The sequence below is a fragment of the Mchenga conophoros genome, linkage group LG1 (genome assembly GCF_057382185.1).
Source record: "Mchenga conophoros isolate Kocher_MC1m ecotype Shallow Benthic linkage group LG1, M_conophoros_male_GT1.1, whole genome shotgun sequence".
NCBI classification, from domain to species: domain Eukaryota; kingdom Metazoa; phylum Chordata; class Actinopteri; order Cichliformes; family Cichlidae; genus Mchenga; species Mchenga conophoros.
The window spans coordinates 19,440,356-19,463,545 of record NC_140526.1 but is presented as its reverse complement, the minus strand read 5'-3'; the positions used below and the strand labels follow the sequence as shown (position 1 = coordinate 19,463,545).

At 40.8% G+C, this 23,190-nt stretch overlaps 2 protein-coding genes across 7 annotated transcripts in view; both read right to left on the bottom strand.

Moving 5' to 3' along the window:
- Window positions 1-3,224, bottom strand: part of cgnl1 (cingulin-like 1) — a 34,406-nt gene extending 31,182 nt beyond the window's left edge. The window contains exon 1 of one of the 2 annotated variants that reach the window (XM_085269338.1): window positions 2,948-3,224. The gene's annotated coding sequence lies outside the window, so the exon portion shown is untranslated. Of the gene's footprint in view, window positions 1-2,813 lie in introns of both variants that reach the window. The other variant, XM_085269341.1, reaches the window with a different exon arrangement.
- A 3,985-nt stretch (window positions 3,225-7,209) lies between these two features.
- tcf12 (transcription factor 12) overlaps window positions 7,210-23,190 on the bottom strand; it is an 84,879-nt gene continuing 68,898 nt past the window's right edge. The window contains exons 13-21 of one of the 5 annotated variants that reach the window (XM_085269321.1): window positions 22,759-22,903; window positions 18,380-18,453; window positions 16,716-16,787; window positions 16,038-16,229; window positions 13,536-13,638; window positions 13,293-13,431; window positions 11,795-12,024; window positions 11,213-11,360; window positions 7,210-10,136 (exon numbers count right to left, since the gene is read on the bottom strand). In XM_085269321.1, the coding sequence (XP_085125447.1) occupies window positions 11,218-11,360; window positions 11,795-12,024; window positions 13,293-13,431; window positions 13,536-13,638; window positions 16,038-16,229; window positions 16,716-16,787; window positions 18,380-18,453; window positions 22,759-22,903 (1,098 nt within the window). In that variant the 3' untranslated portion in view covers window positions 7,210-10,136; window positions 11,213-11,217. Of the gene's footprint in view, window positions 10,137-11,212; window positions 11,361-11,794; window positions 12,025-13,292; window positions 13,444-13,535; window positions 13,642-16,037; window positions 16,230-16,715; window positions 16,788-18,379; window positions 18,454-22,758; window positions 22,904-23,190 lie in introns of all 5 variants that reach the window. The other 4 variants (XM_085269300.1, XM_085269313.1, XM_085269307.1 and 1 more) reach the window with 4 other exon arrangements.

Genomic DNA, 23,190 nt, shown 5'->3' with positions numbered 1-23,190 from the left:
ATTTTCCCTTCTTGTCTTGCATTCCTTCTATTCTACTTGTTTCGCAGGAGAGACCTTTGTGTCAAACTACTCAAGTAATGTGCTCTAACCAAATGAAGACAGTGCCCTCCCCTTGTGTTGCCTGTAACATCTCAGAAACCATAATATCCCTCAAGAGATGAGTCAACTTCTGCCACATTCTTTAACAACAGAAACAGCCAGGTACTGTTTAGCAAGGCCTCACAAGTGTGTGACTAACAGGTATGATATAACGAAATGACTGTTTACCATGCTTGACAAAGACTATGCCTTTCTCTTCACCTGCTAAAAGGTATCATCATGAATATGAATGAGTTAAACCAGGGAAACATCTCAAAGCTGTCATGTCTAAATAACTTCAGCAGGTGTTGGGTTCAGTTCTCTGTCTGTGTGCACAAACGGCACAGGTGAGCCTTGTAAATGACACTGTTAATTGCAGCCCTGGGAAAAGTCATGAAAAGCGGGCAACAAAATGTTATCGAGCCCTTTTCTGTCACATGCATAATAACTACAGGTCTGTCAAAGCTGACAGATTTGCAGCTAGACCGTGAGAGCGCAGCTGGCAATAAATATCAAACTGTGTACAAATATTAAAAGTGAGCCACCCGGTGTTTTTCAGGGAAGCCAGTGGAGACAAAGCCATCAGCAGCCACCATGTGCTTTTCACTGGACAATGGCCTTTCAATGTGTTCCTGTTTGTCTTGCTGATAGCATCCTTTTCTGATGTTACAATACAAAGATGGACAGAGGTGGGCCTGGAAGGAGGACACTGATAAGACTGACAAGAAAGGGCAAAAGCAGGATGTATCACATAAGTGTGAAATGGGTCAAGACAGACTTATGGACACAGATAATCATTTTGAAAACATAGTACTATGAGGGGTTTCATGGCAATGCACCTGTAAATTTGGCTGTTTTACATGTCTATTTTCAGGTTTTTCTAATTTGCTAGAAAGTGGATATTGCAGCAAAATGGTGGATTCCTCCCTGGTTTACCTTACCAGATGAACAGAGCTAGCTAAGGTAGTTCAACCATCTGCCTCCTGGATGCCTTACTTTGGAGGTTTTCCAGGCATGCCTAGCTAGGGGGAGACCCTGGGTAAAACAAAGAACTCCTTGGGGAGATTTTACATGTCCTTTTAAATTGCTCTTAAGTGGGTCAGATCAGTGTAACTACTCTTTAATAATATATGAAATAACACACTTCCTTTGAGATCTTCCAATATTGTACTATTCTACTGCAGTAACTCAAAGAAACCAGTAACCAACTTTGTCCTGTAATTTAAAAAAAGTGAAAAACAGGAACCTTTATTTGATGGAATACTAATTAAAAAAACAAAAAAACATTTGCTGGTTAATCTGTCTCCTACTAATTTTGTCAATGTCTTTCATTAAGAATAATTTAAAACTTCATTAAAAGAAAGTTAAGTCCTAAATGTATGCCCTCTGTCTTTACAGTTTACACATTCACTGAAGCCAGTGGGACCAACTGGAGCCTCCAATGGGCCAGTACTGGTGTGTTTGACATTCCTAGTATATGTCACGCAGCCTAGGAGTATCTCGGGATCCCCCAGGAGGAAATGGATAACACTGCTAAGGAAGAGGAAGTCAGTAATACCCTGCTCAGCCCACTGCCACTACCTTCAGATAAGCGAGCGGGCGGGCGGACAGACAGACAGACAGACAGACAGACATTCATTCATTCATTCATCCATCCATCTCTGGTTATCTTATCTGGCAGGAGATTTTAAACTAAGGCATTTAGCTGAGCTTGAAAAACCACCCTGATCCCCACGTATTTCTTCACTGATCAAATGTGTAAATGCCCCCCCACCACCACACACACAAATACACACCTGCCATATAAGGCATGAAACAACAGCTACCTGGGAAGCATTTAACTTAATGAAACTAAATAAAATCTTGCCTTATAAACAGCCAAAGTTTCCACCATGAAATACTGCAAGAAACTTTTGTGGGCCACTCCTAGCAAACCACGAAGATGATTCAACTCCAGTTTGTTTCCACTAGACTAATGACATGATGTTCCAATTAGCCAGAATTACTCAGTTTCACACGCAAACGGGAGGAGAGAAAGGCTGAGGTAAGGTGTCCTGTCAGGGAGGATGAGCCAGATTAAAGCCTGAAACGACACAATAGACCCTTTTATGCTCAGTGTATGTATCTAGCACACAAGGGCTCCAACAAGTGTGTTACTTTTTCCTCCCATTGTGTTTTTCACTCCAAAAAGGAGGAAACTCTCAGTGAGCTGCCTCACTGTCCTACACAGGGTCGGTGCTTCCTTCAATGACCCCTGTGCTGCCTGTGATGTCCATCCAGAGTGCAAGTTAGGATGCAAGCGAGGGTGAAGTGCAAAAAATTGTCTTTTTCTGTGTCAACACCTGTAGCCACTCACATATCAAAACACCTAAATCCAGATGGGACCAAACTTTGGAAAAAGTTGGAAACAAACCTGCCTGTGAGGGTTTAAACGGTGGGAAACTATTATTAGGTTACGTAACATGAATGGGAGTTCACTAATCTCTAGCGGCAGGTACAGTAGAAGCAACGTGACCTTACAGGAGCAATTGTAAACATAAGTCAGATAAAAAAAACAGTTAATTGGATGCAGATCTGAGAACTGAAATCATACAGTAGCTCGTTAGCCAAAGTGAAGAGGTAGCGCTTTGATTTGACGCAGTTTCTCGTTATTTGGCTGCTGAGTGCAACAGGTGGCAGAAACACATCACCATCTTCAAATTTTACTTCACCTATTTCTCACCTGTACCACTCACCTGAAGTAAACGAGCTGTGTAGAAAAATAAGCGGCCCTTCTATTCGTTTAATTTTTTTCTCCTCCGGCTGAGTTTAACGGCTGTTAAAGAGTCTCGCGCACAGGACAGTTACTGATAGCTAGTTAGTTACTCACCGGCGTCGTTGCTCTCGCTTGCTCACTTATCCCAGGTTTGGAAAAAAAGTTTTCTTCGAGCGGTTTTAAAAGCTAAACTCTTTTGCAAAGTGCCCGCGCCGCACTTTGCTAACTTATTTGGTCCTGAGTTGTTTTCTGAGAGTGAGTGAGAACCGTTTCAGAAGGACGTTCTGAGCCTCCGGGCCGCTCCGCCTCCTCAAACAAGCGCACTTTACCCGCCCACCCACTCAAAAGCAGTCCGCTGGTCCTGGAGCAGATCTCACACAGACTACCCCCGAACTCCCAGGCCCCACTCAGTTTGGACCGACTCGGCTCGGTTCAGCTCGGTTTTTAGAAGCTCCTGCACTAGCGGGGAGTATTGTAGCCAGAGGTGACACCTGACAAATAATTAATTCATAAATTTTTCCTTCTTATTAACTCCTTGTAGTTCAAAAATGTGTTTGACATGTAGTGTAACACAATAAAAGTTTGTACATTTCTATTAATTTCTAAAACAAACTAAAAGTTTTGTGACTCCTGGGAAAACTTCCCACGTTACATAATGTACGCATAAATCCAATTTGTAAGTGAATGTCTTTAAAAACCGAGAGCGTCATCTAGTGGATGGTAAGCTCACCTGACTGCACCTAAACGCATCACCAGAAAGTCAACAATGAGTATCTCAGAGAGTGATTTAAAAGGCATGAGCTAGTTATTATGCTGAGCAGATATGCTAGAAAAATGCTGATGATTGTGGGGAGTGTATACTGTTTGTGTGCAGCCTCTGTGATGGTGAGCATGCTCTTAGTGGGGGGTGCCAATGGCACTGTGCAACTATAAACGACAGCAGGATTACAGTCAGTGTCAGTGATCCTGAGGTGCTGTGCTTGATGCTCAGTTTCCATCATAAACAGTCACCTGTAGCAAGCAAGTGTAGCCACATGCTAGACAAATATTATTAAACAAGCCACAGAAGAAGATGCGAATAATAATCATCAAGTTTGCTTCTTATTTCTCTGGCTGTTTTAAAATTTATGGAACAAATGACCTTTAAAACAATCAAGAGATAATGTAAAGCTGAAGATCCCCAGTGTATTTGAGGCTTAAATGCTATTGTACTGAAATGTTTTATGGATATAATCTTCATCGTCACTTAAGATAATGAAGATTACATTGAGAGCAGTCTAATTTTAGAAAAACACATGTTTAATATTTATTTATGAAAGAAATAAACGTTGCAACTTTGAAAGGTACTTGAAACCACATTATGTAAATTTAATATAACATAAATACACAGGAACCATGTTTAGTTTAAATATTACTAACGTCGGTCGATCAGTTAGATGTGACCAGTACCCATCTAACTGATATTTTCTTTGGGCCTAATCAATGCCATGAACTTCAAATAACAGCTGTCATACAAATCAGAGTGGCATTAAAGTGAGTGCTGCTTAAAGCACCCCCAGCCTCTCTTTTCAGTGCATCCATGCTGCTCCTGAGTGGCAGGAGAAAGAAACGGTGCATTCACTTGTCTTTTTATAGATCTTGCCACTGCAGTGTAAACTTCATTAAACCAGGGGCCTAGCTTCCCCTTCGCCTTTGTAGTGGCCCACTGTTTATATTTTTGTCCGCAGAGACCACGCGGCACCGCAGCCTTTAATCTGAGCCACTGTGTTGGGTTACAGCCGCACACAATGGGAGCTCTGTTCTCCGCTGAGGTGCCACAGCTGGGACCTCTGGGCATGCTCAGTGCACACCTCAGTCTTATCCCAATTATACAATAAGGGGGTCTGCAGGTTTTCCAGGGGCAGGTCAGCCCAACTGACCTGTAGCAGCAATTGTGGAGATGCATTTTATTTTTTTGATTTCATCTTTTCACAGTCACCGAGCCATTGTGGGAATTTTATTTTAAATATTTAATTGTTAAATTATTCCTAAAATATCCACATTAAATAAAACTCTATTCACAGTTTTTTAAAAACACTTCTGTTTCAAATGCCAGTTTTGGATCCATTAGCGTTCCCACATATTTATATTCATCAGCTAATCTTTTCCTTGCTGCTATCTGGACTTGGATCTCCATTTAAAAATGTACACACAAATATCTAATGAGCCAATCAATGGTAGTATAATGGTGTGGGTGATGTTTTCTTTTTGGTACCTCAGCCCAGCTGAGCATCTTTAAACACCATAGCCTACTTGAGTATTGTTGCTGACCATCTCCATCCCTTTGTGACCACACTGTAGCCATCTTCTGATGGTTGTTCCCAGCAGGGTAAGACACCATGTCACAAAGCTATGATCATCAGAAACTGTTTTTTTTTAATATGACAAGGAGTTTGCTGTACTCAAATGGCCTCCATGATCACCAGATCTCAATCCAACAGAGCACCTTTGGTATGTGGTGCAACAGGAGATTCTCATCATGATAAGCAGAAACTGTGTGATGCTGTCAAGTCAACATGGACCAAAAACTCAGAGGTTTCCAGCAGCTTGTTGAATGTATGCCATGAAAAATTAAGACAGAAGGCAAAAGGTGTCCAACTGGGTACTGGCAGGGTGTACCTAATAAAGTGCCTTGCCCATGCTACTTTCTGGATCTGATTTCACTGTATTACTGACACTCTTGCTTCCCAGCTTTGGTGTGTAGATAACTAACTACACCATCAGTGCACATCTGGCAGGTTACGGTGGGTGCACAAATGTCAGGTAGGTCATTAACACACAGACACACAGGTGAACCTCATCAAGCTTCACCCTGTCTTACTGCTCCTCATAAAGATGTTGTCCCTGGATTCCTTACTGAGGGAATCTGATACTAAAAAGACAAACTGTGGAAGTTACCAGACTTCTTGTGTCTAATTCAGAACCCTGGAGCTTTTTTGTGGCCTTCTTAATATAAAACAAGGACTAGGTATTTTATCCATCACTCTAAACTGCTTCAAAAATGGATCTCTGTGCAGCTGGTGTGGGCAGGAGGAGCAGTACATTGTTGTTTTGAGTACATGTAAAAGTAATCTTTGAAATTACTTTTGTGCTGTCGTATTTGTTTTCCACACTTTATGCCTAAAACTTCCATTATTGACAGATAAGCACTTGCTTTGTGTTTCTGTGAAATGTCTGAATATCATATCCTGTTCTCCTCACTATGTTGAAATGGTCAAAAAGCCTTGAATCTTAAAGAGCTGAGATTAGAAAGTGAAACAGAAGACAAGAGGCCTGTTCAGTGCAGCGTGCATCCTGAAAGTGGCAGAGAGGCGGATGATCTTACTGTTAGAGCAGGAGGAGCAGCAGGCTCTTTGGTTGAGATTCAAGGATGTGAGCCAAGGACTTTCTGTCAGCTGGCTCAGCCAGCAGCCATGACAGGAAGTCAGCCTTCAGACATGGTGGTCCCACTCCTACAGAAAACATGCACACCCACGACCACCACCACGAGAGCTCAGCACAGTCACACGCTCCGTTTATCCCTGCGAGGAACGCTGGAAGGCCACCGCGCATCACTGAGCTCACCGCAGACAGAACGGCAGTCAGCACTTTTGTCACCTCAGTCTGACGAATGACTCGAGATCAGACCTCTCAGGACGCAATGAGCGGTCTCCATGCTTACATCTGCACGGAGATAATTCTGCGCAGATGTACAGGCTCTGAGATTTACAGCACAGCAACAATCTTCCAGGTTCAGAGCAGTATTTTCACAACGCTTTTGGGATTCATTAACTTCAGTCACAGCACAAGTAGCAGATTGAGTACGGCAGGTTACAGAGAGAGACACTTCCACCAAAGCCATTTATTAAAAAACTGTTTAGGTTTGTGCTTTTCAACATGACTGTGGAAGTTCAATTTCAGTGCTGGGTGGGTCATTTTGTTTTGTGTCAAAATATAAGACAATTTATTCAAATATTATTTAACCTCCTAGGACCTGGTGTCCACATATGTGGACATCACATTTTGGGTTGTCTGGACCTAAAAACACAAATTTGTCTCTACAAGAGCCTGATATCCACTTACGAGGACATTATCCTGCCACTGTTCTATCAAAATTTAAAACAAATGTCCTCATATGTGGATCTCATTTTTGTCAGAAACACAAATCAGGTCAAAAAATTAATCTGGCAATTCTTTGTTTTTACATTTATGAGGTCCCAATATGCCCAAATATCAAAGAGAAATTAAAAATGCATGCCATGGAAGAGTTCAGGTCTTAGGAGGTTAAGGCACGAGGATCTGTCTCTATACTGCATAAATGAACTTGCAAAAAAGAAAAAGTAGGAGCACAGCACATATACAGTACGCTGCTATCACACTTTATTAAAAATAGAAACATATATTCATAGTACTTTTCATACAGACTACAATGGTCCACTGGTATTACTTTCAAAAAAGAGTTACATACTATAAAACACTCATTTGGCCTAAATCCACTGTAGAAATGTCTCAAAAACAAAATAACAAAAACGATAAGGAAGTCTAAATGAATCCCATTGTTTCAGAGCTCTTCCTTCCTGTGCGTTAAAACACAACAAAGGTTATGGAAAGGTGGAAAAATGTAAATATGGAGAGGAAGATGAGCGAAATAAATGCACATACGATCGAGTTTAAAAAAAGATGGCACATTTATTGCAACATAAATGTTATATACATCGTGTTTTTCTGTTTGAAAATGACAGAAAATTCAAATTCTCGTTGCCGCAGTTTTTCAATGTGCATCAACAACACCTTTTATTTGACACAAGAACAAATCTTTTTTTTTTTCCTTTTTTTTTTTTTTTCAATCAATCAACAACGGAGACTGAGGAGTACGATGGAGGTCGCGCTTTTAGGAATCTGGAGCTCATACGGAGCCTTTTTGAAGTACTAAACTACGAGCAGCAGTTCAGCCGTGTTCTTGAGATGCCATATGTAACTTTTTTGTGATAATGGACAGGTTATGGTAAATAACCGTACATTTTACTATCTAATATAGTAAAATAAAGTAAGAAACTTTTTACTCAAAACTTTTGCTTTCAAAAATCTAGAAAGAGTAATATTTAGAATTCAAGAAATATTCTTACAGTATTATTGTATAAAAGACTAACTACAGTGAAAAATAAGCCAAATGTTTTTTTTTCTTTTGATTTTCTTTTTTTTTTTCATATATTATACAAGGGAAAGCATCTGGGGATACAGCAAAGTTTAACTTGGCAAACAGAGGAGCAAAGAAACACAGGAAGAACGGGAAGTTTAAAAGAAAGAAAGAAAACAAATGAAGGGAAGCGAGCCGGAAGTGACACACATTATACCCTCAAAGTCTGCCGACATGAATACAGGATCATGAATACTGAAATGATGAACAAGGCCTCATTCAGTCAGAGAACACACCACAACCGACCAGGTCTCTCTCTTTTTGGATTCTTCTTCACTAAAATGAGGTTGTTAAATTGTAAACTCATCATCCTTTATTCTAATCAAAGTCCCTTTATCGTACAGAATACTCGTTCTGAATGCGGCAGCCTTGTTTAAGGTGTAAATAATGATAGAACGCAATATACAAAGAAATAAATGGAATATAAAGCAAGTCTTAAGACCGAAAAGACTCAAAAAAAGGAAAACGTAACGCATGCACACGGATAGGGAAAAAGAAATAAAGCCATGACCGATGTCTTGGAACATAAAAAAGAAAAATCCTGCTTTTGTTCATCATCATCATCCTCATTATCATGATCATGCTACAGTTCAATGATACTCAGAATAATCCATGAAATGTTCAGTCTGCTTTGCCATACTGAGAATAGCATGGCTTCCATCAAAACATCACTGAAAATAACTTACAGATTTTCTCTGCTAGCTAAAAACCGGAAATTATAATGCTGGACAGAAAGGACTTGTTACAACAAATAAGCATAACTAAATTTTAGTCAGGAGTAACTGCGCTTATTAGAATTTAATGTCTTGAGATATTAACAGAAAGAAAATTGATATGTTTGATCAGGCCAGGAGAAACTGTGGTCGTCGTTTTGTTTTTTGCGTGTTTTTCTACTTTTGTTTTTTTTGAACGTCTTCATTAGGAGATCTCTGATTAGCTGGTGGCAGAAACAAGAAAATAATAACACATTTTCAAAAGAAAAAAAGCCACTTCTGTGCCAACACAGCCAACACTTCTGTGCTGACGTCCGGAGGAAGAATCTGCAAACATACGCCACTGCTTACGTTTAACACTATATGGCAAAGGGAAGCGAGGGCGCTGGAGTCGCCTCTTCCTTTAGTTAAGACACTAAAATATGCAGGGAATGCTAAGGTTTGCAAAAAGTTTGCCCTCTGTATTTTCACTGCTCACTACTGGGAAAAAACAAACAAAAAAAAACAATTAAATCTGAGCCTTCAGTGAAGCTACAGTTTGCCGTTTGTGCGTCACCTCCCGTGCTGTTGACGCTATCGTAGCTGGACCTGTTACCTGCCGGTCAGTAGCACAGAGACAGATCTAAACTGCTCAGAAACAAACATAGGTAGTTTTGGTTTCACGTGTGGCCAGTGGCAGAACGAGGAAAACAAAAATATAAATAATATATCATTTTTTTTAAAATTTATATTTAAAAAACGGGTGCTTTTGTTTTTCAGCTCGTGATGATTTTCAGTTGGGTATAAATATCAGTCTAAACTGGCCAATAAATTAATCTCTAACATTTTTCCCCCAATCTCAGACTCAAAGATTTTCCCGGGGTGGAGTGCTCAGGGTTGATGGCGACACTGGCAAACTATAGATCGACTGAAAAGCCGCATGCTTCTCTTTGTATTGACCTAACTTTCCCTTTAGACATACACTTTATAGCTCAATAACATAATAAATAGGAAAAAAAACAAAGAAACAGACAAATAAAAACAATTGCTGTTACAATGCATTCGTCAATTTAGTTTAGGCACAAGGCAATTTCCACATACGGTTGGAGGAGATTGCGAAGTCTCTGATTGTTCAGAAGCAACACACTTCTTGCAGACAGTGATATGTGTTGAAGATTTTTTTCTTGTGGGGGAGAAATTTGCAAATGGAATCTGGTCACAGGGAGCTGGACGCTTGGCTCTACTTCAATCTTAGGAGTGGACTGTGTTAGACTCGTCGTTTTGCTTCAAGTGGTCTGTCTCCTCCAATTGGTGTCACAAACTGCGAGTCCTGTCTGTCACTGGGAAGCAAGGTCACCGACTCAGACGGGACAGAAATGATCTGCATCGCTCTGATCTGGAGGAGAGGAAGCAAAGAAGGAGCACTGATCAGAGGTGCGCATCAAAGGAGCTGAGCGTAGGCCGTCCAAATTTTAGCTTCAGCACTAGAGCTGGTGATTAAAGTCCTGCTGTTTTACATATTTATTTTTTAAAAAGTCTGACATAAATCAGACATAAATCAATAAAGGACAATTATAACATTTAAATTAAAGGATTTTTCCTCCAAATAAAAATAAGGGATAAAAAAGGGGTTTAATTTATTCAAATACAAAATACAGTTTTGTTGATCGAATAGCCAAAAATGAGAAGAAAATGCACTGGCTTACTTTAAATGAGGTAACATAGATTTAGAGCCTTACTAAAAAGTGACGCAGCACAGGAAAAACCAGCCAAAGATGCAGATCGCCGGCCAAGAACAACCAGACTTTCCAATATTTCCAGTGTTTGTTATCTTCACTGTCTCTAAAAGTATGTCTGGAAAGTGCAGTTTATTGAACAGATTCTGATGCATAAACGGCAAATAAGCCGTGCACAATTTCACCCCAAATCCTTGTTTAACAAAGCTCTCAGCCATGAGGGGGAAACCCCGCTCAGCACAGCCACGCACGTGGCTGGAAGCGCGACCAGTCAGCCAGCAAAATTTGTCCTCTTAGTGATGGCTGGCAACTTTAACTCTCATGAAATGTGACTGATTGATGGTTTCTGGTAACCTTAGCAGAGATTTTATTAAAATTTAAATAATTTAGTGAATATTCCATCTATCTGCATCTTTTTAAATAACAACGATTGAAAGAATTTTACAGTTTGACATCTTCAAGTTAAAAATTTTATTTTAGGAAACATAAGTAAAAAATGAAGATTGTGGACTTTAGCTGGGTTTAAACATGCTGCGTCAATATGATTCAATCATGCTGACCTGTGTAATCAACTACACATCAGTTAAACCAGGAAAACACACAGGATGACCGCAATTATCATGGTATCAAAGTGCAGAAAGAAAAAGAAAATATGCTGTCATGAGATGACCGATTATTCAGTTATTAGAGAAAACCATCGTAGCAGTGTGTGTCGCTCAATTAGAGGTGAGAGTACCTGTCTCAGAGGTGGCCCATGGGGTTGGATGTGTCGGTCAGGCCTGGATGGACTCCTGTGTGGGCTGGTTGGGCATCACTGGAGCCCCCAGACACTTTTTCTTCCTCCCTTCTCTTAAGGCAGGCTGCTTTGGGGTTCAGATTTCTCTCTGTGAGTTCACATAAACACAGATTACACTTTAATTAAACACATGTCAAAGCTTTTTTTAAAATAAAATTAAGATAAAATTTTAGAGAGAGACCGAAGCTTTAAGGGTGTTATAAAAGGGCGTTACTTTGTTTGTCTTTCGCCTCAAATCTTTCATCATTACTCATTTTAGTACCTCTAAATGCAGCACTGCAGGGAAACATCTGAGCTGAATAAACGCCCTGCATTTTCTTTACTGTCTGTGATACTCTGGCAGCTCCATTCCCTATTTTTTCCTTTCTAACTCCACATGTATCTGCTCTGGATGTGACAGTGAAATTAAATTACCACCTGCAGGAACGCTGCATCAAAACACACGTTGTTTTTAAGAGTCAGCAGTGATTTGATGTGATGTAGCATTTCAGTTAATTGCCGCAGCAGCGCTGCAACACTGACCTCTGACTTGCTGCTCCAAGCTAAGTATGACAGCCACAGCCTGATGGAGGATGAGCAGTTTAGTCTGGGGCTTCTCGCTTTTCAGGTGCAGCTGGCACATGCGACCCAGCTCTTTGAAAGCCTCGTTGATGTCTCGCACCCTCAGGCGTTCGCGAGCGTTGTTAGCCATCCTCCTCTCGCGCTCCCGTTCAGCCTTCTGCTCGGGATTCAGATCCTCGTCTTCGGTGATGCTGCAGCAGAGAGAAGAAATCAACCCGCAGCCACCATTCAGTCATCTGCACCAATGATAGGATGGTCTTCAAACCATTAATCTGACATGACCGTGATTAAACCATGAACTATAAACATGAAGGAAGAAAATTTAATTCATTTAACATCCATGAGTTTTTACCACAACGATTTTACTTGACGCTGAGAAGCTCCGCCTTCTCAGCATCAAGTGAAATCTGTTGTTTCTTAAGCATGTGTTAATGAGACAAAAGATTTGCCTGACAGGACTGGTTATCCCTCCCACCCTTAGGGGAGGTCTCTGTTTGTTTGTGTCCCGGCCGTTTTCAGACACCCGGCTTTAACTTGGTTGCAGGCTTTCTGAGGAAATGAATGAAGTGTATTCACTTGTCTAATGTGAAAGTGAATGTGCCATTCATAGGAACCAAATTGATAAAAAACCGAATTTTATTTGCTTCCTTTACACATATAAAATGACTACACATGGTGGCTAAGCTAACGCAAAATAAAACTGAAAAGTAGCCACATGGAAACATAAAACAAGCACATGAACATCTGAACAGTGCCAGTGTTAGTGTGTCGGTGCAAAACTGCCTCTTTTAATAATTTCTGTTACTTTTGACTTTTCTTCACTTTGTATAACAACCGTTTGTCCCAGATTTTTAGAAATATTCTTTCACTTTCAGTCTGTATTTGAGTTTACCATCACAACAACAACAATCACCCATTGTCTGTAGCTTAGTGTTTTGATCGTTAGCCAGTGCTAGGTCAATGTTAAACAGGTATTGGTCTTTGGATGCATGTTTCCTTTAAGGTGATCCAAGTATAGGATCTGAAATGATCATGGGATTGTATAGCCAAACATTTCAGCAAGCTCTGAATGAATACTATCCAAAAGGGGTTTTATTTTTCCGAATGTCCAAAACATGTGAGTATGGTTTGGTTCCATAATCTCCAGCAGGGCTGTTTCACATTTATCTGTTTGCTTGTAATTTGGGGTGTTAAAAAGCACCGAATCCAGTATTCTCCACATCTCCTCTGGAATTTCTTTACCCAGCTCTTGTTCCCATTTGTTGACATGCCTATTTTAAATCAAATAATGACAGTAAAGGTTAATACGATATGTATCAGATTTTCCACTACCTGTCGCATATGAAAGACAACCTTTCCAGCCTTATCCCATGTTTCTACCATCTCAAAGCATGCCATAGAGCTTATTTTCACTTCTGAAGAATGTTTCACACGTTTTCGTATCGAAAGGTCCTCTTACCTTGTGCGTGGGCCTGCTCTGGGTGTCTTCATATCTCTTCTGTCACTCTCGTCATCTGACTTGTTATCGGTGGAGATGCTGTCGAGCATCTCATCCTTGTCCTGTTTCTCCACCTTCAGCTCCAGGGTTGCTGGAAGGCCTGAAGTAAGACCTGTTATTAGTAACAGAAATGTGGAGGTAAGACATCATACGTAAACCGAATCGTGTGGATATCGTAGAGTGGGACGCCGTGGTGGAGCTGACCTCTGAACGTTTCCACTTGGTGATTGAGTTCTGTGCTGGATGTCGAGCCGGCGCTGGGCAGGCCTCCGTGGCTGTTGTTCAGGCTGGCAGCATCGTCGCCGCCCTGCTGCAACACAGACAGGAAGGACACGTGAAGAAAGGAAGCAGCCACACACTCACTGGAGACTGTTCATAAAAATGAAACAACACTTTTGAGCAGGAGAAAAGCCTAAAATGGAAAATCCCACAGTTTTAAAGAAAAAGAGCAACCTTAGTTATACTGATTTGCACATTTTGGTGAGCACTCTACACTGGTTGGATCATAAAAAAAGATGCTTTTATATATGTATATATACATTAGATTAGATGCTGTCTGTAGCAGTGTTTATTAAAACCTGTAGTCACAGCATGGGACAAGTTCTGGGTTTAATCACCATTCAAGTCAGTCATTACCAACACCTGTGGGTACTTTGGAGATTTGCTCCACAGCAGCGTTATAATGCATAATCAAGGGTAGGAAATAGAAAATAAACACAAATTTAAAAAAAACACCTGTGCCACAATATTTAGCCATACTTAAAGGTCCATATATAGCCTCCTCATTTGTCTCTGTCACTGTTGCATTTTGTGTTACTGCTCGCTGCAGCGACATTCTCAGACTCCCCGCTCTGTAACCACAACTGAGGACCCGTCTGTTCCTCATGTCTACGAGAAGAATAATCCTTCTGTGTTCAGTTTCAAAAGAAGTCAAGCTAAACCCACTCCAATGTCTGACTATCTCCTTGTTATTTTGTTCACATGCATAACATAGAAATGGTCAACTCCCACCACGTTGTGCCACAAAGCCCCTCCTTTACCACATGCTCTAGAGCCATTTGATTTCCTTTTTCAAGGACTGAGGAAAGGCGGAGAAATCATCACTAAGGGTGGAGAGCATCTCCCTCTTTTCCTCTGGAATGTGATCCCCAGTCACTGTTGGCCTCTGTTAACCCCACCGCTCCGAGATCCTCCCCTTCCCCAGCGCTACGCTAATCTTTGCTGTGCTCTCAACAGGTGTCCAAACAACTCTTTGTCTGGAGGAGGAGGAGTGAGGCTGGGGCTCTGGCAAGAAAAGAACGCTGCCATTTTCATGGCTGGGCCTGATTACCATACAGCTGAGGACCTCTATTTGGGTGGAGGCTGCGGGTTCAGACACACGTTTCCAACGATTCAGATTTCCTGGGTTGTTAAAAAGAAGTGATGAAAAGGGGTGGAAGGGGGTAGAGGGCGGGGTGACAGCCAGAGTAAAAAGCCTGTGGCTGTGCCGTGTCGAGGCTGTTGAGCCCTGTCTGAAGGGACCTCTTCCCACACAGGAAGTGCTGTGTTAGTGCAGACACAGTATGTTCTATCTCACAGTCGCAGTCGGTCAACATCACTGCCACAACCCAGCTCTCTGTAACAAATACATCAAACTGAGCTCTTCTGACAACCACAGTAAAATTCTTGTTAAGGGACAAAGCGAGCTACCCAGTAGCCTCCGCGTACGAGTGAAAACAACCATCGACAGGAAAAATACCACCTTAAAACAAAGAAAAAAATGAAACTGCTTTGAAAATAAATGAATTTCTGCACGACAACTCCACTGCAATGATCAAGACACGAAAACAAAAAGTGCAGACTGAGCACTAAAATGTCGGTCTGCACTCAGAAATGCATCTTTTCATTCTTTCTTCATGCTGCATCAAAGTACAACCTTACCAAAACACTTTACTCACAATACGTGCTTGTTTTATAGAAAAAAAAATTAAACTAATTAATTAATAATCAATTTACACACAAAAGGAGCCTTTTGGCCTTTCTGTATAACAGTAATCTAAACAAGAATATTAATTTTAGGTCTGAATTTAAAGGCAACACCACATTTACAGCTAATCACTGGCTTATTAGATACAAAATCTCATCACGGTCGAACTTTTCCTTCCATCATTTATCTCAGAGAAAAAAGTAATCTAAACTTCTTCCCACGTTCAAATTATTTGATCTTTTTCTTTTTAAGTTTGTGTTTGTGTCAAACTTTTTCCAAACACCTCCAGATAACAGTTGGACGAGTCATCCCATTTTAATTTCCACTGCAGATGTGTTCAAATCTCCTGGCTCTGTACAATCAAATACCTCAGAAGGAGGATGGGCGAACACGTCATGATTTACACAGAGACCGGCATTTCCCCAGTTCTCAAGGGGCTTCGAGTTTAACTCTAGAAGGATTGCAACGTACAAACACGTCCTACGCCAACTTTACTTCTTTGTGCCTGTTTTCTTCATTTCTCTCTCAAACTTGTGTATACAGCCGCTCTCAAGAGGAGGGTGATCCTACGGCCAGCCATTACACTTATGGAAAATATGCCGGTATAAATTCAACTGTTCGTCTGCGGAAAATGTCTCAAAGCTCTCCTTTTTTTGACCAGGTGGCCAAGGTGTTTTATGTGGTGTAGTTTGAAAAATACCGTATAGTAATAAATAAATACTTATATGAAGTTATCGTACCATCGCTGCAGTCCGACTTGGAACCAATGCAGAGGCAGGAAAATTTGGTCCAATGGCTGTTATTGGCCCATTTTGTGCCTGTCCCAGCAGACTGTGTATGTCGCTGGGCAGACTGGCGGTGGAGCCCACTGCGTGGTTCCTCAGAACAAGGATTGCATCATCCAATCTGTCCAGGCGATCCTCCATTCGAGACTGGGAGGACCAAAGGGATTGAGAAATGAAGGGTTAGGGAGAGAAAGAAGGGAGGAAAAGAAGGACAGAGCAGCTTAGTATAAGCACATTAGGACAAAAATTGAAAATGCTGATTGTATGGTGAGAAAAAAAAAACAACACAAGATAAAGAAGGCAATTCAAATGCAAGATCAAATGAGCCATTTCAGCTTGAGTTGTAGAAGTCAGGATATGTTCTCATTTGTTTTTCAAATGAACAGAGGCACTGCAGCCACTTAATTTCATTGTCATCTGAACCTAAGCTGATTACTACAAGCTGGCATGGCTGCAGAAAAAAACTAAAACAAAAAAAACGACAACAACATAACATGAGAATAAGGCGACAGAAGTAGTAATAAATGAAAGTGCATTTCACTGTGAAGAATGTAGTCGAACTTGTGCAAGAAAACAAAACGATGTATGGAACACGCAATGGGTAAAACAAAAAAGAGTCTATCTGAAGAGTACCTCGCAGACATCCTTTAAGAAAGACATAGCATCCTGGAGATGCTCATGTAACTGCTGATGAACTCTGTTTTTCTGGCAAAGTCAAATAAGAATAAGAGAGAATTAAGAAAAAAAGATCAGAATCTATAAATACTACAAACACGCTGTGGGTAAAGACTTTTTTTGGTTTTGTGATAGCACATAGAGAGAAAGAGGCAGGATTTAGAAAGAAGCACACAGCTGCTGACGACTCACTTTGTAAAGATAAAAATGGTTCGCTGTTTGCGTATTTACAGACCCCTACTACAGCACTTGTCACATTTTCTGCATCGCCACAAGTTTAAAACTTTACACTGACTTTATGTGCTGGGATAAATAATGTTGTTGTCTTTTGTGCCTTATTGCTTTGCCTTCTTATGTTCATTTCATCCAGCTGTGCGTGTTTTGTTGATTACCAAAGTCTGCCGTTTTTAAAAAAAATTCGTCTTAAACGAATATAACTACTGTTCACAGCCCAGTCCAGTAACAAAATTAGTCATTTTGACTGTAATCTAATCCTCAAAGAGCTTCATCACCATTTCCAAGAGCTCTCTGGGACTTTCCAATGTTCCAAGTAGTTCTGTCGTAACTACCAGAGGACCGTGATCTACGATTTTATTTCAGCACACTCTTGAACGTTGCTGAGAATAAATGAGAATTTCCTTCAGTGGCTGCCAGCTGCATTTTTCATTCATCATTCAATAAAAAACTGCAATTGATGTTTTTTTACCTCTTAGAAGCCTAAATGATTCAGAAACAACCGGGTATGGGTTCAAGACATTCTTAAGGAACATCTCTACCAGGTAGATATAGGATCCTTTATATTAAACCTGGATGTCTTTTCATTGTTACGTGTGAATACGGATTATGAAGGAGCTTTGCAGACGATGTCAGGATGAATCTATGTCCCTCTAAGATCACAGCATGGCTAAAAGCTCCATCCTTTACTTCTGCGGGTCTTCTCTGTGAGGTCATAGAAACATATAATCATGTTAAACTTCGACACCAATACAATTTGAATTGCTGGTGATAAGAAAATTCAATATCGGTCAATATTTTCTTTCTTTCATACACATGAAACATAAATGCATTTTGTTAACACTTATGATCCATATGTTTTATGAATTCACTTGTTCACCCATTGCTTGGATCAGCTGGGTTATTGCCTAACATTATACTGTCTTTATTTATCATATAAATATGTCTGTGGATCTGTATAGTAAGTTTATTTAAGTCCGTTTATCCCTTGAATAAACTCCCAGTAGAGTATGTAAACACATGACATGTGCATCAGGTAGCAGGGCTGCATGAAATCCGATCTTCAGCTCTGGTCGTACGGCAGCGAAGGAATTCTGGAGAAGAGGTTCAGCAAACAGCTGCCACCCCCACACCAGCCCCCATAACTAAACCCATCCCCCAACTGTCATCCCAGACCCGGCCCACAGAGTGGAGGACAGATGGCATGCCCCAAGGGACAGGTATTGTTCAGTTTGGTTATCCCTCTACCCCCACCTTCCTCAGCAAAACATTTGTCAGACAGGAATCTCACTGTAATGCTAGCTCAGTCCTTCATGGGCAGCTTATCTAAAGCGAGCATCCATCATATCCTCCTCTCACTGAATGATGGAGGCGGGCAGAGAGCTTACCAGTGAGTGAAGGGAGTTCTCATAATTTGGGGAGGAGGGGGTCTGCCCACCAACACGGGGCCACTGGTTGGTACCTGAGGAGAGACAAAGTGAAGGTCAGTGTTAACAATTATCTGATTCAGTTTTGGCCAAAAGCCTCATCCTGGTACGCCGACACAAAAAAATCATTCACTGACAAACACAATAACATGCAGTCATAACACACTGACATCCTGATTTTCTGGTCTCTTGTTGTTCTATGAGAGGTATTTTTATCTTTCAGAGCTTAACTGCATCACTTCCTGATGGCTGGACTGCATCCTGACACATGAGCCTGCGCAGGGTTTGACTAACACCCACTTCCACCCTGAAATGAACGCTGCATCTGCACATTAATAACCATGGCTATGAGAACAATGTGAGCAGTGAAAAATATCACGCTCAGGACTAGTTTTCACGCATGTTTTAATTTTATTCCAGAAACGTGCAAAAACATCAGGAACCAGTAATCAAAAGTGCACCGTTGCTGACTGTTTTAGTACCTGATCTTCATGCAGGCTTTTGGTGAAAGAAATAATTACATGGGCTTTCTTTTTCTTTAACTTTTAGTCAGTTTAAAGCATCTTTGACTGGTGATGTGGTAGCACTAAAGTCAATCATCTTTATATAATTTACATCTGTAAATATATGAGCCTGAATATTCCACTAATGTGTCCCATAAAGTCAAATCTAATTCTGCTCTAAATAAAGACCAGTGCATTTTAATCATATGATCTAAATACAGAGATATCTAAGACACTCTGCACTGGGAGAGAGATTATAATTTACCTTTGGCACAGTGAGTTTTTGCATGTTTATCTGAGCCAAAAATTTAATCTACCGGCCAGTACAGGAAAGCAAATCAAGCTGATTTGATCTGGTGTAAATTAAAGAAGAGGAATCCACATCTGCTCATCACATTTCCAGCTACAGTACAACATTTCTTTCTTTCCTTTTTGGAGTCGCAATTATCCAAGTAGTGCCAGCCATGTGCAACAAGAGGCAATGCATTATACTGCAATCAAATAACCTTAATGGACTTTGACAGTAATGAACCTTTCCAGGTTATTTACAGAGTAGGATAGGGTGTCCGTAGTCTTTCCAAGCTCTTCTGGTGTCTATTATAGTGTTAGGATGCTAAACCCAGCCCACATCCTTGTAAATGGTGCGCACTGCTGCGTGATCCACACAAGGAGACTTTGTTTCTGCTATCAGTCATTTCGCATGATTCTAGAAATTCATTTTGCTAAAATAACCAGCAATGAAAACCCCATGATAAAGGCAGAGGAGCCTGAGGAACGCTGATGGTTTTTTATTCTTAATTTAAAGCTTAATTTACATCATTTCAAAGCTATAGCGTGCTGAGCGGGGTGACGCAGCGTTTTTATTTCTCAGTTTTACAAAATCAGACCGATGTTGTCAGAACAAGTACACAAATAACTTAGCTATTAAATCCTTTAAAGCCTAAACCATGAAATAACTTCTAGAACATTGTGTTTATGTATATTAATTTGCATGTGTGAGTTTTAATATGTATCATATTTGCTACATTTGACAGTCTTGCAATTATTTCTTAAAAATGTATTTTTTCAGATTTTTCAGGGGGGGGGAAAAAACAATCACACTGATGATGCAGAAGCCTCAAAACCTCTTGCAGTAGATATGACACACTTGGCTTTAAGGGGTTAAAAGTGGTAAAAATGCAGCTGATGTATATTTTTGACAAACACTAGAAAAATCACACCTTTCACGCTCAGGGAACTTCCATTAAATCATCCCAATGAAATGTCTAACAACTCTTCTGTGGTCTTATGAGTTTTCATGTTTCTGCACACACACTCACACACAGCCTTGGAAAAGCCGACTTTAATTAACAGACTATTAAAAGTGACTTTGGAGGAGGAAATGAAAAAGTCTCTGTTCTGCCTCAGCTTTCTCCCAGGTGAGTGAGACAGGAACTTCACATAAGCCTCTGCTGGCTGGCGGCTATGAAAAATTAGACTGAAGCTCTGGTCCCCAAGTGCACCAGAGAAGGCTAATTGAACAAACCAGCCTTGAGTAATGTGCTGTATATTGGTGCAGTCCCAATGATGAATGGATTTGGAAACTTACATCAACAACTAGCCAAATTTTGGGCTACTTTCAGAGTATCGTTCTTTTTCTAAGCCTGGAGGCACATTAAGGACGAATAATTAGTAAAACTATATCTTTTCCCCATAATTCCACATGACATATTTGGCAGCAGTGCTTTATATATTATATAGATATATATCTATATAATATGGATTTTCTTCATTCAATAAAACACTGAACTGTTTTTTCAGCTTGTCATATTGTTGCAGTTTTCAGGTGCAGCGCGCTGTACTGGAAATAGGTCAACAGACACATCACCGCCACTCTGATCAGCTGAGTCACAGCCACCTTCCTTCACTCACTGGTGAATAAATGGGGCATTTTGCCGCCTGGTCTGCGTGTGTGTATGCGTGTGTGTGCTGGGGGAACAGCTGTCCATGGGGCAGGGCAACAGCTGAGGAAGAGGGGGGCATACGTAGAGACAGCTGTCGCCACTCCATTACCACACATGACACAACTGCCCGTTGAAACAACACACTGGGCTTTCCCTTACTGTCCCCCCCTCTCATTCTCTTTCCATTGGTCTCCCGCCTCTGTCAACATATCTGACGGACCATTTTCTTCGTCTACATCTTTTTTCCGGTACTTAAAAGTACTGTGTACTACAAACAGGATCCCCTTGATGGGGCCGCCCTGATTTCCTTACTACTTTCCTGCTTTTGTTCTCTGAATTTGTTGCAGAAAATAATTACAATTCAGAGGGAAACTGGTCGTCCCATCCCCCCCCCCCCAAAAAAAAAAAAAATCTAACTACAAAAACACTTGTCTGGGAAAGCAGGATTATATAACAATAAATCTACTCCTGAAACTGTTTTACTAAAAGTAGAATGAATAGTATGAGCTGCTATTATAAGCCATAAATGCAGTTCTGCAAATATGAAAAGCTTTTCAATAACTTAAAACCCTTCGCCGCCCCAAGAGCCGCAGTCATTCCACAGTTTGTCCATAAATTTCTATCACTTAAAGGAAATGACAGCAGAAAAAATAAACTACACGTAATTCTGAAGGTACTTCTTGGCTGCATTTAAACTCCCGAGCTCGAGCAAAGTGCCTCCTAAAAAGCTGAGAGCCAAAACTTCTCTGTGATGTCACCGGGAGTCAATGCGGAGCGGCTGCCTCAGCCACAAAAATAAAGCCCCTGACGCAGATGCAGGTGAAGAATAAACTTGTAACACAGATTTCATGCTTTCAGTATAAATGGTGTCACTTTTGTGCTCGTGGACCGCAGAAAGAGCACAGCCAGCAGATAAATCTGGCATGAGGCATCTCTTCTATTTGCTTGAGATTAAACTTCCTTGGAACATTTTCGCTTGAAAATTAATTCTCGCGTTTCTTCAGTTTTAAATACTCATCGTGGCTGTCAATTCAGTGGATGTTCAGCCTTATCCCAGACTAAACTAAGCTTTCTTTTAGGATGGATTCATGTAGAAATGGCATTAACTGCCCCGACTCAGATAAAGCACGGAGAATGACGACCAAATGATTAGAGATGCTCTAAAGCTAAAAGGGGGTATTAAATTAAGTTTTAGGGAAACTCTTCACAATTCACTCTACTTAGGCTTTAATTAATCCGACTAATGCAGCACAGAGTAAAAGTAATTAATTGAATTAATTGAAGTCACAGGGCCCTATATTCACTGACCAGTACAAGCAGAGCTGTGACTATTACATAAAATACAGACCTTCAAATTCATTACTTCCTCTTTTATTCCTAAGATGCATGACGGTGCAGACACGGTCACAGTTACTGTATGATGTTTTGGCTAATCATGTGAGATAAAGCAGAAAAATTAGCTGTGACAATAACTCCAGCGTCCACACAATAACACACTTTCCTGGAGAAGCCTACCTGTCGTTAGCACAGCTGTTTAGGAGGGATGACAACACTGAGTGAACAAGACTCGGTTTATTAATCAAACTCTTTCATTTGCCTCCCACTTCAGTTTCAGCCAGCCTTTTTATACTACATGAATCAGAAAGCACAGCTGGAGGCAGCCTAAAGACCTGCCTTTTTGTGTGGGTTATTGCACTTCCACAGTTAAAATAGGGCACATATTCATGAAAGCCTGATAATTAGCTTGGCTATTCTAGGAAAGAAATAGCCATTGAGTGAGTTACCGGCACTTTACCTGGGGAAAAAAAGCCTTTATGAAGCAGTTTCTGCTGGTATCTAGTATATGTGTGCAGACAGTGTTTATGAGATTAAAATCCACAGGCTGGTGACCTACCTGGCCTTCCAGACGGGGTGCCAGCAGCAGTCACCACTGTACCTGCTGAGGCTGCACCTGCTGTGGCTGTTAGAGGTGAAGGAGAACCCACAGGTGTCGACGGATTGGATGGAAAACTACTGCTAGTGTGGTCAGGTGAGTAAATCTGCAGAGGCAGAGAGGAAGACATCAGGAGAGACAGGATAGATAAAAAAAATAAAAAATAAAAATAAGATGAATTTGAAGCAGGAGCGTGTTTACCAATGTACACCACCCTTCTATAAAAACAGTAAAGTAAACATGCTTTTCCGGCTTTCCAAATCAAGTTCCTAACATCAAATGGAAAATTAGCCAAAGTCCGAAAGCCACCAACTTTCTGTTTCAAATGTTTCAATGAGGTCGTTGCACTATTTTCAATTAAATTAATCGTTTAAACGCACTCTCAAATTTCAT